The sequence below is a fragment of the Lepisma saccharinum genome, chromosome 1 (assembly GCF_977018435.1).
Source record: "Lepisma saccharinum chromosome 1, izLepSacc3.1, whole genome shotgun sequence".
Lineage (NCBI taxonomy): Eukaryota > Metazoa > Arthropoda > Insecta > Zygentoma > Lepismatidae > Lepisma > Lepisma saccharinum.
Genome location: NC_139229.1, coordinates 187341622 through 187361154, shown reverse-complemented (window position 1 = coordinate 187361154; position 19533 = coordinate 187341622). Strand labels below are relative to the sequence as shown.

Here is a 19533-nt window from a genome sequence, read left to right as displayed (position 1 = left end):
AATATTAAAAAATTGCCTCAAAATATAAAAAAAATACCTGTTATGTTATCACAAAATATTGTTTCACATAATATTGGTACAAACTCAATGGAAACTGAAATTTACATAACTTCCATGATTATTAGACTCTGCAAAAGTGTCTTGTGGTATTTTTGTTGACCCCGCAAACGATCAAAATTCTTGAAAAGTATCTTTAAATAAAATCCCACCGATACTTTCCGATGCCACTAGTATCAGCCGATATCAGTGCCATTAATATCAGCCAATACAGAAACATCGGAATCAGCTTAGCTCGTCAAGAAGAATATGCACATTCCTACAGTGATCATCCTCATCATAATTGAAGGGATGTAGATATGTTCTGTTTATTAACCAGAATACAAATATATCAATCACAAAAGTATGCTCTTCAGCCGTGCTCATTACTTTCTAAAAATTCTGATTACATTTAGGTACACTTCAGCAAGAAGGCATGGGGAAGATGTGAGGAGGTAATGCAGGTTCCTCCTGCCACCTCTTTCACCTTACTGTTCATGACTAACTTACCATACTTAATGTTTTCAAAATGTGTTTTTATGTGATTGTGTTTTATTTTTACTTTCAGAGAGGTCAAGATCACGTGAGAGAGATAGATCTCATCGCCGCCGACGTGACCGCTCCAGAAGCAGAGAAAGAGAATACCGGGAAAGAAGTAGAGAGAGGGATAGAGAGCGTGATCGTGACCGGTAAGTTATTGTGATTATAGTTTTAAGCTTTTATTTTTCATCAAACTTATGTATTTCTGCCTGAACAATAATCAGAAAAAAATAAACAAAGTGAATGAAATAATTAAAAAGCATAGAAGATTTAATGTTTGTCTTTCTTAATGAACGTTACAGCATACGAAACACACACAAACTGGTGACACTTACATGTTCTCACTCAGGTCTAATAGTGAGGGCATGTGCATATTTCATTTTTGCTAGTGATGTGTATTCTGCTTCTGAATGGCTTTCCATTTTACCTTGTGTGTGCTAGAGGCTACTCTCCCACCCCAACAGTTCCAGTCATACAAGTTGAACATAAGGAACGATGTGGCCGAAATTTCAGTTGCAAGCATATGTGGACAACTGGCAACCAGGGCTGCTACGCATTTGGAAAACAGGGAAATGTCAGGGAATTTTGCAGATCGTCTGGAATTTACGTCTGCAAGAGAAAAAGTTGCAAAATGAACAAGCAGTTCACTTTCACTTCTGGATGCGGTTCTTGTGATTCCACTCCCAAGAAAAGATTCAGTTAGAAACTAGCTTCTTTCGTTCTTATGATTCTCAGTCTTGTGCAAAATTATGGTTCCTTCGAATTTTTGTAATAATTTTTCACTTTTATAATGCTAGAAAGAATATCAAAGTAAACCTTGCAGTCTATATATCTGATTGATAATTAAAGTACAATATAATCATAACTATCAGAATGGTTGGTGAAGATGAGGTTATTGTCTATTATGTATTTTATAGATCTTAGTCTTGTTGGCATTTCCTATAGAATTCCTGTATGCAACAAAAATGTCTCCAGATGCTGTGTACTTATAAATGTAAGGAAAAGAGCAGCATTTTCTATGACACTGTAAATCTGCCAGAAAAGGAAAAATTGTGTATGGTTTATGAACTTTTTCTGTTTTTATTATATTGTGGAGATCTGTTATGGTGAAATAATGTACCTCCGTTACCTTAGCCTGAAGGCTAGATGCACGTGATTATAGCACCCAATACATTTGATGCTGATTGTAATTTTACATTTTACTTTTCGAGTTTTCACGTATTCTTATGTGTGTAGGATGAAATTTGCTAGAAAAAGTTTTGAAAGTGAAGATTCATAATACGTAATTAACGGTTTATATATTTAATTGAAAAACACAAGGTTTGAAAGCAAAAATCATGATGATAAACATGTTTCGAAAAATTTCATTTTTGGACTGGAAAACCTGGAAAGGTCAGGGAATTTCATAATCAAAAAATCGTAGCAACCCTGGGCAGCACTACCTCAAGGACATAACACTGAAAAAGTGATTCTTGTTTGAGTCATCTGTGTTAACATGGTTCGAGATACAGTACAATATATAAAGTCATTTTTCAAAATTATTTTATTTGTGTTGTGTTTTAATTTCAAATCAATCAAGATTTTCTGCCAGACCCGGTATAATTACAGTGCAACCTTGATTATATGCTTTTCAAGGGAACTCTTGCTTTAAAAAAAGAAAGGAAAAACTGGCAGAAAAATGTAAAATCCAGGAATTTAACATGAGGGCTGCATTGTATTAAGATTAATTTAAATTGCTGAGGAATGTATATGTATGGTGTAAGGGATCATTAAAAGCAGAGGTCTGAGCTCAGCTCCATAAAAAATATGTTTTGATTTATTTTCTTAGTTACATATTTATTTTATTTTGCAGTAAGATAGAATTTTTATTTCTGTCATTGCAATTGCAGAGGATTTTCCTTTATTGCTAATGAAGCTATTAGGTGCCTTCTGTCCAACCTTCAATATTAGGCAGGAATTTCCTCCATACATTTCCACTATGTCATATACTATGAAGTCAGAGAATCTTGAATGTGTTTACTTCTATGCATTTTACATTATTTGATAGAAAGTGTGCAGTTATGAATGCAAGTGTGAACATTTTTATTTTTTGTAAAAGGTTCAAACTCCAATTAAAATTTGGCATTGGCATATCAACACCAAAATGTCATTTCATGTATAAAATTTAAACTTGATACATAGTCCAGTTTCAGACCAAAATTTTTATTTCAAGAAATAGTCCTTGTAAAATAGATGCTAGTGAAATATTTTCTTGTATGTACGTATTGCTTTGCTTGCATTGTAGAATAATTCCTCTTGTAGTTCGAATGCTTGTAAACTATTGTACAAGAGACATAAGAAATATTACCATGTGTACACACCATGTTTCTTGTGCCATTTGTTTTTTGACAGTGATTTTTATGTTCTCAGATTGTATGTACAGTATCCTGAGATTTGCAATTAACCTGTGTTGTCTGAAAATTAAATTACAAAATTTTCCCTGATTTCACATTTTCCACATAAGTTGTTTGACTACAAGTCCTCTTAAAAACTATAATCAAGGTTTAACAATAAATCACTTTTTTATTATTATGTAATCCCAAGATGTAAAATATTTTCTTGTCTGGATATTAGTTTTCTTACCAAGGTAGGTAAGAGTTCTCAATGTCAAGTTTTTATAGTTTAGGAAAAACAGTGGTCTTGTAAATCATCACAATGAATTAATAATTCTAAAGACATCAAGGAAGATGTGTAGTGAATAACTTCTTACCTTTCTGTGATATTTTCACTATTTTTCTCACTATAATCAGAATAGTGTAAATCATTTGTCATCAAGAATAGCTGTAGAATGGCATAGTAATATTTTATAAATATCTTACTGCAAGTTCGTGAAAGGTTGCCAGCAAACCTAAGTGGAATCATGTTGATAGAAAAGTGATGGTATTTCAGATAATGTCTCATAATTAAGTTACTTGGGCAAATGTTTTGCCAGTGCTTTGTGCTGAGCCTGTAATTAATTACTTGATAAAACTTTAAACTTAGATCTAAATGTTCTTTATGTTGTAGGTATTATGCTGATACATACCCAAGAGACAGGTCAAGAAGTAGAGAAAGAGAACGTGAGAGAGACTACCGTGAGAGGAGTCGAGAAGACAGGTAAGGGTTTATTCTGGTGATACTAAGTCCAGCTTTGTTAATTTATGCCTCAGAACATTGTATGTTTTGTTTTTTCGCATGAAAGATGTGAATTTGTATTTGTCGTGAAAGGCAGGTACATGGAAAAATGCCTTGTTAGCGAGAACATTTTAAGTTGACTGCTGCGAGGCCATAATATATATGTGGTATTATCTTACCAAATTTTGCCCTAAAAAATCGTTTTTTTAATATCCTTATTTCAAGAATTATCAAAAACAAAGGTGGAAAACATTGCTGAACAAGACCTACATTCCTGCCCTACCCACCACCTCCCCAACGACATAGTGGTAACATTCTCACCTTGTAATGAAGGGGTCCTAGGTTTGACACCCAGTGGAGGCATAGTGGTTCGGATCCCTCTTTGAACTGTAGGCCAAGTCCTGGGTGTCATTTCTGTGCATAAAGTGGACCAAAAAACAAATTCAAACTAAATTACCCCACCCATCTTACCACAGAAACTTGACATCAGTAAACCTTGCTGCATCATGTTCCTCAAATTGCCAATTTTCAAATTCCTGGCAGAGAAGACTACTCCAAAATAGCCCTTCTTTATCAGTGCGTACTGCACTTCAAGTTTATGGCTGTAGTTTGTGCTGAGGTAGGGTAAAAGATCCACGAAAATAGGTTGGCTATACACTTTTTTGGTAAGTCTGTCTGCCCATTTAGTAGTATATAAATCCTTGTTAGCGTACCTGATGAAGAAGTATTCCATTTCCCTATGTTGTTAATTTTTTGAAAACCCATTCAATTTCAGAGGGGAAAAAGGAACACTCTTCAATCGGCTACAATAATACTTGTTTGTGCATCCAGAATTACCTTTACGTTAGTACTTGGCAAGCATATCGTAATTACGTACCTTGAATGCAGCTCCAACTTGTTTTTCCTCAGCATCGTGTTCTAACTTAAAGGGATACACAGTATGATTGCTTTGTCTTGAACCGTGTAATTTCTATCTTTGCGTGTCTTGCACATTTTCATCACGTGAAACACGTGCTTGTTATTAAATGGTTATTTTGTTTCAGTTAATTTTGTGTCACCACATATATTATACCTGCACTTCGTAGAAAATTCCTGCACATCTCCCCCAAATGGACTTCACTCACACTGTGACATCACAGTCCAAAGATGATGGAGTCAACTTGGTGACTTCTGCATGGGGATGCTGTACAGAATATAGGCAAAAATGTTTTGGTGTCTTGATTAATAATTAGTTTATGAAACAACATAAAAACCGAGATCATTACTGTTTCAATATTTTAATTAGATGATTTTTGGGCTAATACAACATAAAAACCCAGATTCTTACTAATTTTAATATTTTAATAAGAGGATCTGGGTTTATTGATACTTTATCGGAACTAGAGGATAAAAGTTCATTGGTAAAATTTCCCATAATTTTACCGATCCAATATTTCTGTAAATAGTCAGTATTTGGATGCATATTTTTGCAAAATTTGCCCTTTTAAAAATGTTACTATTTTTTATTATTATTTTACCAGATCAGTACAATGGTTATCAGTAAAATCTATGCATGGAAGTTTATCTGTGTGTAAAAAAACACACATCATATACTTTTTTCCTTGGCCTGAGATTAATATTTATGCTGTTTTTACTTACATGATAGACATAAAATAAATTATAAATCTAAAATATAAACAATTTCTTTTTCTGTGGTCTGCTGTGTGTAATGCAGTTAAAGTTATGTAATATCAAGTGGTGGTGACAAAGTAGATCTGTGTACCTCAGGATTGGAAGTAAATAGGACGTAAGATTTAATTGTTAGCGACATATTGGCTTGTTATTGGTATTTAGTTAAAGCTGTCTTATGGTAAGAGTGAAGAGCTCATGTCTATAGAAATTGTATCTTTGTACATTTTACAAGCAATGTAATGATTTATTATTAGTAGCGTACAATGTATGACCATCATTTTAAGATGGGGTTACATTCCTGGGAAGATATCTTGATGAACAGACACATTATAAAGGCTGAAAATTAAGTTTGAATGTAAAAAAACAACTTTTTTCTTACAGTTGAACCATATATTTTGTATTTTTTTTAGTACTAGAGCCTTTCAACATATAATTGAAGGGCTACGCTATTCCTGGGAGATATTCTTCAGTTAGTCTATTTTTACCACAATCTTTTATGTGGAGTTAGTGTTCTGCACTTACATATCACTTAGAATTCCAAACCTCAGAATAGTGTAGGCTACTGCCTCCTCATGGCAGCAATTAACATAATTTCTTCAAAACTACACATACAGTCAACTCTCGATTCAACGACCTTTCACAGTTCCCGGGAAAAGGGTCGTTATTTCGAAGGGGTTGTTATTGGAATTTGCACCAATTTGCAGCTTAAAGGGAGCCCAAACGGACACAAAGATGCCTAGGAGATGGTAACACCATTTATCCTGGTAGTTATACAACCTGTTATGCACAGGATGCATGTTGTGAAAAGGAAAATAGAACACGAAAAAGTTTTCACAAAAGAGAATTTTAAAAAATGTTACTTTATTTCAATTGTGCACAGTCATTGCTTTTCCAGGAAATTCTTACAATTCTAGTTCATGAGAAACCCGTTTGCACGGAGACCAATGGAAAGGAAAACAATCTCTCGCTTATTGCAAGCGAAACTCGAAGAATCTTGACACCAGTCAGACTGGTGCCAGCAAAAGTCGGGAGATAATCGGGCAGAATGAATGTTGGATTTTATACAGGTTTACTGGAGCATTGTCTGTTACAAGATTGACTGGTAAGATTAGATCTCTCGGGAGAAACAACACAACCTCTCTAGGTACCAGACAAAAAAAAAATAAAGGCAGGGCTGTAATTTTCGTTCTGGTTCGGCTGTGTAAAATACATCGTAAAAAAAGTCACTTTTCTTTGCTTCAACCAACTTCATTCTCCCTCCTTCCCCATTCAAGGGAGCAGTCCAAACTCCTTCCTTGACTTGCATTGTAATCCAGCGTGAAAAAGGAAACGCGCAACTTGCGATCTGTTTTCACCCAATGCATATTCTAGAACAAGTCATTAAACAGCATGGCAGTCGATAATAATTCAGGTTTGGAATTGAATTTCACTTTAAACTGTATATTTAGTCCCGATTAGCCCATCAGCATAAAATGAACTGAAAACAAGCTTTATGAAACTGCGCATTTTCACATATCAAAATGGTAGATCGTTATTTACTCTCACGTTAATCGACGATTTAATGTTGGATTTAGAGTATTCTCGATGTCAAACACCCACCCTTCCAAACGTTTTCCCCTTGAATAATGTATTTTTAATCAGTCAGCAACCATTCCTACATTGAACACACTTTTTTTCCCTCCACATGAATGGTTCTGACGAAAAGCAAAAGCGGATGCAAATTAAATTTACAGATTTGCTTATCAGAAGGCGCAGAACATGAAGTTATTTTAACTCTCGTTTTCCTTTCTGGAGATCGAAATTCGTTATCGTCAAATCAAAACAGCTTTGCGAGATTCAAAACAATAACTTCTGCCTTCGCGCTGGATGAGTCATCGCTGTTATCGGCAAGCAAGAGCTTTGCAGACGCTAGACAAAACACTGGCGCCAGCTGCATCGTAAAAACAAGGAGACGGGCTGGAAGTTCGAGCAACAGGTGGCGGAAGAGAAAAGTCCCAGCATTTTAAAGATAACGCAACTGTCGAAGATGGAACTTTTAACAGCAGTGTAAAGAAGAAAGAAATGACCCTTGCTTTACATTTTACCATGCAACAGACAATAATACGGGCAATATTTCCTATGCAGACAACAGCATTAAATAATATTAATAAATAAATAAATAAAAAAAAACTGAAATCTGCAAATATCAACATTGCTGTGCACACCAGTGGCGGAGAATGAGCTGGGGAAACGGTAGATAGTCACTTTTTTTTACTTCTATGGTTTTTGTTAGTTTTCAAGAATATAACCAGAACTGGTTGCCCCATTTTGGACGTCAATCAGCCCGCATCAGCAAGAAAATCCTGGCTGAAACAATCTGCATGCCCCCCCCCCCCCCCCCCCCCCCCCTACGTTTGCTGACTGGAAAAGAGGGAGAAGTCAGTCGTTTAACGGAACACTTTTTTCGCAGATATTACGACATCGACACAATTAGGGAAACGGGAGTTATGATGCACGTAAGATCGAAGTAAACTTTTGTGCAAACCTGGATGACAACGCATTAAGTGGGTTGACGATCTTTAGTTCACCTATGTGGTTTTGATTATCTCTAACAGTTTCGCTTTTTTATGAAGTGTTGCATGGAACAAAGAACATGTTTTGAATGAAAGCGGTTACCGGAAGTTCTCGGGAACCTGCTGAACTCTAGGTCAGAGCTGGACAGATGGGCCAGACTTCCAGGCGCCACGCATCTATATTTTCGAACATTCCTGCGATCTTATCACTCAAGGTGGTGTATTTATCGATGAAAGAGCTTGACCTGCCATACACATTGGCAAAGACTGCAAGTCCAGCAGTCATTTCGGGCTGCTCCTACCCTCCCCCGCGAGTTTTCAGCAGCTCTTAGAACAAGGAAACAAGTTAAGTCGATTTAAAATAACATCCAAGCACATTCGATCTTCTCTTCTCGCGTATCCAAGAGCAAGCCTGGCAAAACAAGCCTGGCGCGTTGGGTAGCGGCAGTCGGGTGCGGGGTAACATAGGTGCACTTGAGGGAGGGGAGGGCAGAGGTCAAGTGCTATTGGATATCACTCAAGCATGGTGTGGTGGTGTCTATTTTTAGTTCAGACCTAACTGTGAGCGGTAGAGCGCTCGTAAAGGGAATGAGTGGAGGAAAAAACAACGCATTTTTCGGCCGATTTCCTTCAATTTTTCAACTTTTTTTTCCAAATTTTTCTATTTTTTTCTAAATTTTTCACTGTTCCCGGGAAAAGGGTCGTTACTTCGAGAGGGTCGTTATACCCGGGGTCGTAGGATCGAGAGTTGACTGTATTTCAATTCTGTCTTTTGTGTTCATATAAAGGTATGACAAACTTGAATATCAAATCAATATTTTTATTGTTACTATTATTAACAAACAGAATTTGACGTATAACTTATAAATAGGGTATTACTCTTAAACCACTTCTTTTTTATGATATGTTTTACTTTCATGTGAAATAATGGCAACACTAGAACTTGCTCACAATGTGCGACAATTAGAGGCTCATCGGGATGTCCCCTTTTCAAACCCTTAAATTGCGGTTTTCTAAGTTTTGCATATTTTTCTCAAATTGGGGTATGAGGAGTACATGTCCTCAATGGTCTTTTGTTTTGCTGGTGCTTCCCTGCCAATTTGGTCTATCCAGGGGTGTAGGGCCAACACTATACGTGATTTTCCGGAATTTTTTCCATAAGGGGCAACACTCCTACATTTTTGTCCAAGAAGTATCAGCTTATTTTCAACGCAAATTTACATTGTTGTAGGAATGTACCACTGCTGCATACATTTTTTTTTTGTTCACTTTGATCTATTGTGGTGGTCACAGGGGTATGCTGAATATGAATGTTTGTGAATAATTTCGACTTTGTTCTTCCTTTAACTTTCATTATTGTGAGGTAACCCATGGTGCAACAGTCCATTGGGGGCCTGGGCCTACATACCGACTGCCGACCTCACTCCTACCTGATCCTACTCACTCACTCACTCGAGGTGGGAGATCATCCAATCAGTTACAGGGTGACGTGTGGTCAGCACGACAGTCCCTAGTTGCCGTTGTAGGTTTTCATGACCTGGTTAAGCTACTCATTCGTAGCTTCCCAATTTCCTCACGATGGTGGGTGCCCACTGGTCCCATACACAGGTCGAAATCTCAAGAGAAAAGTTGCTACTGTTCCCCCAGGAGACTCAAACTTGCGCTCATTCCGTAGCCGGAGCCCAAAGCATGACTCCTTAGACTGCACGGCCACGGTGCATTATTGTGAGGTACAATGTATAAATTTCACCTCCACTAAAAGCTCTGTCATTCCGAAGGAAAATAAACTATTTTAGTGCAAAATTCTGCAATTTTTTTAATGCATAAATACAATTCTTATGCCTGTTTTGTGAAGCAAATGTGCAGTATTTTCAGTGGCAAAACCATTGTAGTCAGCTGTTACATAAATTAATTAAGGAGAATCATGAACCATTAAATCAATAAAGGAGGTTAATGAACCATTCATGTTCTTAAAGGTGTATTTGCAACTTTATATGGCATCAGTAAAATATCATTTGTCAGTATCTGCACAAATTTCATATCTGTTCATCCTTAGTATTTGCTAATTCTATGTCCATATTTTTCTCCACAACTGAAATGAAGGCAAGGCAGTTCCGAATTATATCTACTGTCTTTTCCTGCTTATGCCATTTAAGATGGGTGAAGAAAAAATACATTGTCTTTGTGTTATATTGTGACTGTAAATACATGGATGCTTATTCATTTTGAAATACTGCCATGGCGAGAAAGTATGAACTGCATGACATACAGAACAAAAATATAAAAGTGAGGGTGAGATGCTGTTATTGAAAGATTTCTTGCGTAATGAATAGTTTAGCATAATATAAACCGTAAATTACGTGTAACAAGCACTGTATTTTATGTTTTGGTGACATGTTAGCACACCCCATGTTGGTTTCTGAAGCTGTGGAGCTTATATTTACATTACAAAAATGTTGTGAAGTATTCTTAATCTGTGGATAAATTATTGTCACTGAAAAGAAAATAAACAAAAGTGAATAAGTAAATGTCAGTTAAATGGTTTGGGAAAAAAAAGCAATATGATAAATGCTGAAATGTTGCCAAAAGAGGAAAAACAGTTCTTGGTGTATATATAATTTACATTTTTTATACATAATTTTAAAGTCTAAGTGTAGCATGCAATGTTCACAATTAAGTACACTTTTTGGATAAGTTTTCTGCAAAGGCTACAGGAACCTAAGCATTTCTGTTCCCAAGTGCCTTAATTGCTATTACTTGGGAAAATAATAATACACTTCTATTATATGTTTTTCAAGAAGCCTGATCTTGAAATAAAAATAAAATACAGAAATTTGTGCTTCAGTGTAGTTTTTATTGGTTAGAAATATCATTTACACATATATAATGATTTAATTTGAATGTTAAGAAGAGAATAGCATATAAAAAATACTGATGCTCACAAATAAAACATATTCCGATGCATTAAATCAGTGAACATGTAAAACAGCATTAGGTTATTATATATTTGCCATATTCTGTACAGTATATTCCTCTGTGGGTTATGTGCCAATTTTTCATCATCATTTTACTGTGTACTGTACTGTGCAGCATTGTGTATTGAAATATAAAAAAAGCAATTAATGATGTGTTGTGACAGTTTACCCATGTGATTGTTCATTTAAACTTTGCCATTGATGCAGTAAACAACTTTTGTCTCAACTGGCTAAGAATCAATGAAAGGTGAAAAGTTTTTTAAGATTGTACGTTGTACTTGAAACAATGCCCAAATTGCAAACATATTTTTACTGAGAATATTTTTTTTGCTAGTAATTCATATCCACTTATGTAAATAGATGAATGTTGTATTTGAAGTATGAGATGTGCAGTTGTTTGCATCCGATTCTCTCAGTGAAGTTTTAACAAACTATTTCTGTATGTATGCTTAAAAACAATGTCTTTTCACTTTGTAAACAACAACAATAATAATAATAATTCTGTTACCTGCAACAAGAAATGTACTCGCCTGAACAATGTCCAATTTGGTTCCACTTGGATGCCAATTTAATCACAACCACGACGACATATGTATGGTACATACAGTTACTAGCTGGTATTTTGCGGATACATGCAATATTTTTGAAGGCTGTACATTTGTATGTACAATATTTGAAGGCTGTACATTTGTATGTTCACACCCACGTGCAGAAATAATATGCTAGGGTGCCACTCTCTTACGGAACTGTCAGCTGCAAGTGACAAGCAACATGTGAACAACAAACAAGAAGCGAATGGAAGCTAACCTCCATAATCAATGCAACTTTTTGACCTGAAACAATATGATAAGTTGCACATGTCGCTTGTAGTTTGCATGTGGTTTGGACTGGGCTGTTTTCTAAATGATGTGCTCAGTTCGTTGTTCACACATGCATGGTGATTGCTTGCTTATAGACTGAAAGGAGCCTGTGTTGCTTGTCACTGCAGCGTGAGCCATTGGCCCCCACCTGTTGCACATCTCTTGTCACCAGGGTCTGATAGCTCTTAAGTTATTGATCATAGTTCTTGCTTTTATTCAGCTCAAGTGCAATTAGTATGCTTTGTAAAGTACAGGTAGATCAAGGAGTTTATCTTTCTCTAAAATAAATTACTTTGAAGATCTGAATCTTGACAAGTGAGGTACAGTTCCTGTGTTAAGTAATTTTAGAACCAGATAGGAAACTGACCTTAAATTATGGGGAAGAATCCTGGTGTGGACAGCTGGTGATGTACATGGAACCATAATTTTTGACACAACTTTTCCGCAAATTTGTGTCCTTTCTGTGTCATAAGCTATTTCACATAGCTAGGTCAGTTGCTCGAGTTCCCTCAATAGTAGGGAGATAGCATCAGTGTTCACATGTCCAAGGACATCCCATAACAACACACAAGCTGAAGTATATGGAATGCACATCATAAACTTACAGAGACCTAAATAGTGATAGGGCAGAGGTTGCTTTGTAGCCCAGTTGCAGAGCATACCAAAGGTCCAGTTTCAGTCTGAGGTTGGGTCGCAATTTTCACGTGATATAACGTTGAATGAATAATGAGGGAAAATATAAAATCCAGGAACGTAAAATCCACGTTCCAATGCTTGTTTATCGTTGCTGTGATGCAAGCTATTCATACAGCTAGGTCAGTTGATGCTGACACTGCTATAAGCTGGTACAGTTATATACAGAAATATTAGTAGGGACATTTTTACTATTTTCTTTTGCTTTTCTTGCACTATTTATTTTTTCCAGGAATGGATATTGATATATTTATGCAATATTACCTTGCACATGACTGTAACAGTGTAAATGACGTAAGACCTTGTGCAATGGGCACCAGGTCACAGTAACATGGTTAGGTAGAATGACAATAGCAAGTACAGTTGTTGGTACTTGTTGCAAAAGTGCCAGCAAGGAAGGATAATGAAGTTTATTTTTTATTATGCTTTCACAGAATGAATTTTGCATGTCTTCTTTGTTGCATACTCTCATGACAAAAATCATGTTATAATGTTATGTCAAGATCAGAGATATTAAGAAAGTATTTTCTCTCCTATTTTTAGATATTATTTCACTTGATGCACAAGATTTTGTGTAACTATAATAATGATTATTTCTAATCACTTTCCTTCAGTCTCTTATAATGGAAACAAAACTGTGGAAACATTGTTTCAATTTGTGTAATGTTTATATTTAAAGCACATGACATTATGGTACATTTGAAATTATACTTTCCAGTGTTTAGCCACGTTGTCAGCACACTATTTCCAATTTTAACCTGTAGAGGCCATAGAACCAGTCTGTCCTCACTGGCTGGAGGCTGCTCACCCATTGTGCATGACGGCTTAAGGAGTCGTCTGCTTTTTATTTATTACAAATTACAATTATCAGTATATCAACCCCATCCCATTGATGTTAGTTCATAACCATGGTGGAAAGACAGGTGGATGCATGCACATGACTCCCAGCTCTGACATCATCCGAGTGACCAAAAGCCAAGAGGGGATCTATTTCAGAGGGTGACAATCCCTGTTTCCGGTTCTTTTCCGTATTCCACTGAATTAGAGATTTGTATGTTTTCTACGTTCATTACGAGAATGTAAATACATTGCGAAATCGAACATGCATAACTGTACTCTTTATTTATGCCTGTAGTAATCATTACAGAAAACCGAAATGAACAAATGCCAAGTGTGGCTTGTTTTCCTGTGAGTTTTAAGGCTGGTACACAATGCTAAAGTACATAACAACAATCCAGCAACCTCATGACAACGAACCACCTCCTATCAAGAGGAGTAGCCTTTAGTTTCCAGATTTGAGAGTAGTAAATTACTGCCTTCGATTTGGAAGATGAAGAAACTAGTGATAATTTTATTGGTGGATAAAATTGGGGGTAGGCAGTGAAATACACAAGAACTTTAGGATTAAATTTTTCCAGGTTGGACATAGACTGAGCAAGGTTCAATCCTGGAATTAAAATATGTTTTGATGTATTTGGCATGCTACTGAATTACATCAAACCGTTCCTCTTACCAGATAATTTTCCTGGCCAAAAATAGTGTTGCTTTAGTTTCATGTGTGCATGTACAATAACAAGACTATACAGGGTGTATCATAAGTAATAGCGCAAACTGACACAGTTGAATGTACACGATAATAGAAGCAAAAAAGTCTCAGTAAACATGGGTCTGCAAACGAGCCATTTTCGAGATAATTGCGAATTTGTGGTTACAAGCCACCACTGACTTGATTGTTTGTAAACGTCATCCTAGTTGGTAAATTGCTAATAATGTGTGTGAATGTGTGGTTACAAGCTGTCACTGATTGCATTTTGTAAACACCGAGTGCTGAGTGTACAGTAATTGTAATTAGTAACATACTAACATTTGTTAAAGTAAGTACAATGTTCAATGAAAGCAATGAGATCCCCAATGACTTTTCTTACTGTATTATTAGCATTTTACCATGTAACGACCATGTTAGCCAAATTGCACTCTTATATTGAAAAAATCTTATTCGTATACCTTCAAGTTAATAACTTGACTTGAATTACATTACTCACACTTAATTGTTTCCTAATTCATTATATATTTATATTTTATCTTATGTTATTATATTATTCGCATATTTTTACAACATTAATTTATATTTTATAGGCTAACAATTATCCTAAATAGTAAATGCAAAGTTTGCATTATTTGTCAAATCCAAGAGGGCTAGGATTATTTCTATCTTTCACGCAAATGTTGTTTAAGTACATGTTAAATACATTTCTTCCTAATACCGATATTTCACGACAATATACAAGCTTGAAGTAATTTAGTCTTCGTTATAAATCCTTAAACTAAATCTTTATTTGATCATTTTATGTGCAAGGGCAAATGTTAAATACTTTATAAAATCAGTTTCGTTATTTCTGCAAAGTTTAATATTGTAACATGAAAGCATAGCAATTCTCTCTCGTTTTCAATAATATATTGTTCTCCTATTGGCTGTTTATTTTAGGAATGGGGAATGACGCTATGTGTATATGGCAACGTCAAAAGTTTCACGTTGGCATTCTCAATTGTTGCCAACCACAACCTAATCTTACTATCGCTATTTAGCATTAATTTGACATATGCATTATCAGCTTTTCTTGTATTATTTTTATGGCATGATTTTTTTATCATTGTATAAAAGTATCTGTTAAGCTGTGCCTTGCACCTGAGGTAGCAGTTGAGGTCATCACTGTGTACAAGCGAGCAGGACCCAACACATTATATTTTTGAGCTGTGCGAATAAGTGTGTACGCACGTGATCGTTGATTGAAGTAAGTTGACAACATAATTATTATGAAGTATTTGAATTTTATTTGACGTGATGTGCTGCTCGGTGGTTACCTTCCTGGTAGATTGGGGATCGCCTTAATCCCGACCCCTGGGTGAGAACTGACTAGCTGGAGCAAAGAGTGGAGTGTTGCCAATTCGTGGCTCCATACCCTGGAGTTACGAGTGGCGGCGGCTTGTAACCACACATTCGCAATTATCTCAAACGGCTCGTTTGCAGACCCATGTTTACTGAGACACTTTTGCTTCTATTATCGTGTACTTTCAACTGTGTCGGTTTGTGCTATTACTTATGATACACCCTGTATAATGTTGCATGTAGTTAGTGGCACTAACGGGCATGGATGATTTTTCTGTTCTCTCTCTCAATGTGATAGATAAATTTAAGTTCATACAAATCTTCAACTAATCTCATAACTTATATAAATATATTATAACAGTTTCTTATTTTGTTCAAATTAATATTGCTCTTGTAATTTATTACAGAGAATGTATATGCAGATGTACCTGCTAATTTTAGAAATTCAGCATGTAAAACATTTTACAGTATTAACGAATAGGCTGTATATATATATATATCCTACAATTTCTGCTTCTAGTTTTTGTTGTAAAGATAAGCTAATCTACAGTGGATCTACAGTTTAAAGTTGGATTCGAACTACCCTCAATGTGCCCCGGGATATCGAACCTGGGACCTAATGATTACAAGGCGGCAATGTTACAACTATGCCATCACGGAGGTGCAGAACACACAATTTCTTATGAAACTCACTTGCACTATTTTACATGGAAAAATATGTTTCACTTTGATCTTGTCTAGTATATTCGAAATAATTTGTTCTTAATTAATTTCATCTGCGTTGGAATTAACCTAAAATCAATAGAAGCGATGTTAAAAAGAAATCTGCACCTTTGATTGCCTCCTCCCCCTTAATAATTTGAAACTAGTAAGACTGCAAAAACTAGACGTGATGGGTAAAAATGGATTTCATTTTTGGAAAACAGCATGCTGAAATTATTCGGAGACAACAGTCATGTGTAGACATCCAAACCCATGCAGGCCGGTCTAATTGGATGCCCTTCGCAAGGATCACTCCTTACACCACAGACAGGGAATTAAACCTGGATCCTTCGGTAACTAGGTCGCATGTGCACCACTCCAAATTCTAATATAATGCATGGTAGAATGCTTAATGCTACGCTGATGGAAACCAGGATGACTTACATTAGGTTATAATTAGTAAGGAATACTTTTGTATGGTGTGAGATTAATTTTGAACTTCAGAAGGTATGTGCTTTCTTAAATATTCCCTCCATACTTTCAAAAGCTAGTGAAATGTTTTTGTTTATCGAATAACGCTTCCCTGCTCCCCTGCCTACAGAGGAACGGGACCCGCTCCTGCAATGCAGATGACGTCATGTATCAGGAGGGAGGGTTTTCATGACCGCATACACCATCTCGTCTTTCCACCATTGTTTATAACATACTAGACCAAATTATGGTACTACACTCGAGAAAGTACATGGAGGGATCCCCCCTCTCCCCCTCAAGAGTATGCGCTTGCAAGGAAAGTTTGTGTAATCATTTAATCTGCTGCCCTGTGTTTTATTTTACTTTTTTCCTCAAAAAATGCAGTTGTCAAATTTACCCACGACAGGGAAGTTTGTATATGTGTATAATAGAGACATTATTGTTGTGACTGACTTTTCTTTGTACTGAAAGCTAATCTTTACATACTAGCATCTTCATCAGATGAACATTTTTCAGGGCATTACCTTGTTGAAGTCTCAAGTTAGTTGAGAAGTTGTATTCAGATGACATCTTTATATTTTGCTAAGATCCCGTAATCATGAAGCTTCATCATCAAGTTATTTGGAAGTACTTCGTATTTTTTTTCATGGTGTATATAACTCTTCTAGTGTTGTTTTTCCTTTTATTTTTGTACACTGCAACTTGCAGTGACTCAAAAATAAATTATAAAATGTTCAGTTAGTACTAAAGCCTTACTTCTTAATGTTTAAATTTCTTTAAATGTAGATAACAGTTTGATTATTTCAAAAGGAATGAAATTTATGGCTATATACATTGCATACTTGTTCTTTTTTGCAATACTGATGTAAGTTATTGCTGTACTGTACTGCTATTCAGTCAACTGTAGTTTGTGTACAGTGCACACATATTGTGTGAGTTCAAAAATTTGATAAAGCTGAAAAGAATGAAATTACTGTGTAATGAAATGGAATATTTTTTCAAATTATTTCTGTTAAACTTATTGTTTCTTGTAGTAATATATATGTTTATATATTCACTATTATACAAAAAGTAGAATATCCATTTATTATGTTCAGTCTAGTGTTTATGTATGCATGTTTGTTTGTAAGAGAGAATGAGTGAGTGAGTATGTATGTATGTATGTATGTGTGTGTGTGTGTGTGTGTGTGTGCACTGGATTGCATCTTCTTTCAATTTGGTAGGCATTTTGCCTAATTCTCGTTGGGAAGAATAAGAATTTGTCATTGAATGTAAGAAAAATTATACCAAATAATAAGAGAACTGGTTGTAAAAAGAAAGAAAAAATATAAAACAAGAAATAAATTAAGTGCTATAAATAGTTTATTTCAAGGACTTCTTTGCAGGTTATTTTGTATACATCACTATGTGCACTTAATACAGCTGCTGGAAGACATTTTTTGCAAAATGACATGTTTTAGGTGTATGTTCCTTCATCATCACCACAACAAAGAACAGTGTAATGATGGATGTTGTGTTGTTTTAGTTAGGTACAGTAGAATAACACACATTTATTACCAGAATTTCTCCTCCCCATTGTAAATTGTAAACAGCAACCAGCTCCCCAGTAGAGGCACAGTGGTTCAGATCCCACTTCAAACAAACTGACTTTAACCCTTAAATGCTGGTACTGATTGTCCTTGTGTAGGTGCCAATGTTGGGCATGTTTTTAACGGAAATTTAAAATTCTCAAGGATTTAAATTTGTCTTAAAAACTATAAATTCTAGAGTTACAAATTATATCTTGTTCAGTACAAGTTAGGCTATAAGCTTATGGTTGAAAATACCAATTCTCGTTTATCAAGTAGAAAGTTTTTATTTTTGTGCAATTTGAACTTTTGTCAGCCCTTCGCGTAGGCAATGCTGGAACGTGGTTGTTAAAAATGATACCTGCATATTTTTTTCCCAAGAATTGCACACTTGATGTTGATATATTCAAAGGAAAAAATATGTTCTAATGTAAAACCCATGCCTGTTTTTTTATGGGAAATTTAATTAAGTTCCGCAAGGTTTTCAGTAAAATTATACTTCATTTTCTTCACTACAGACTAGGGTAAAAGCTGTAATAAAAAAAATCAAATTTCATGTATCAAATAGGAGAAGATGATGATGAATGTAATAAAACTTTTTAAACAAAATTTTAACTTTGTCAGGCCCCTGCGTAGTCAACGCCGGAACATGAGGTTTAAAGGTGGTACCTGCATATTGCCTGATGTGTGATCCATTCTTGTGGCAAGAATTGCACACTTGCTTTTGATACTTTCAAAGAGAAGGATATTTTCTAATGTAACTTAAAACAAGTCTCGCTTGTTTTCGGTGTGAAATTTATTACTCCCTCTCAAATATAGCCAGAATCAAATTAAACTTGACTAATTACTAATGAGATACCTCAAAGCTCAAGTAGCACTAAAAAAGCACGGTTTGTTCCAAAAGTCGAAAATGCTCCCTGTGACACACATGTCGCAGCCTGTGTTTATGTGTTTAAGGGTTAACTTTTGAATTGGACTCTGATGCCAGTCTCTCTTCCAGATTGTACATTCTGGTAGCTGCATTCTGCTTCAGTTTGGGTAGTATTTCTTGGAACTATTTTTTCTCTGAACTTTGTCAATTGCAACTAATCAGACATCATGTAAGATCACACTCCTCACTGGCGCATTGCCTCCTAGGTATTGTCCACTTTGTGTGTATTTCAAAATAGCATCCATTTGTGATAATTTGGTTTTAAGTTAAACAGAATAAAGGATTATTTCAATAGAATCCAAATGTATGTAATGGCATTATACAAGTAAAAAGTTGAGTAGGGAATCTCATATAATCTAGTTCCAACCCTGTGCAAAGTACCTCTGGAACCAGTAGAAAGTTTGCAATCTTTTATGGAGAGGGAGTTTTTGATGTAATGCGTTCCAGATTTAATTCCCTTCTTTCTGATGTTGAGTCATTATATTGAAGATAAT

General features: G+C 35.6%; 1 protein-coding gene across 7 annotated transcripts in view; it reads left to right on the top strand.

Annotated features, from left to right (window-relative positions):
* The window catches only part of LOC146005452 (cleavage and polyadenylation specificity factor subunit 6-like), a 145632-nt gene that overhangs the window by 108166 nt on the left and 17933 nt on the right, over positions 1 to 19533 (top strand). For 6 of the 7 annotated variants that reach the window (XM_083144711.1, XM_083144707.1, XM_083144702.1 and 3 more), the window contains 2 exons: positions 605 to 725; positions 3622 to 3711. In XM_083144711.1, the coding sequence (XP_083000837.1) occupies positions 605 to 725; positions 3622 to 3711 (211 nt within the window). Of the gene's footprint in view, positions 1 to 604; positions 726 to 3621; positions 3712 to 17056; positions 17866 to 19533 lie in introns of those variants that run through there. The other variant, XM_083144727.1, reaches the window with a different exon arrangement.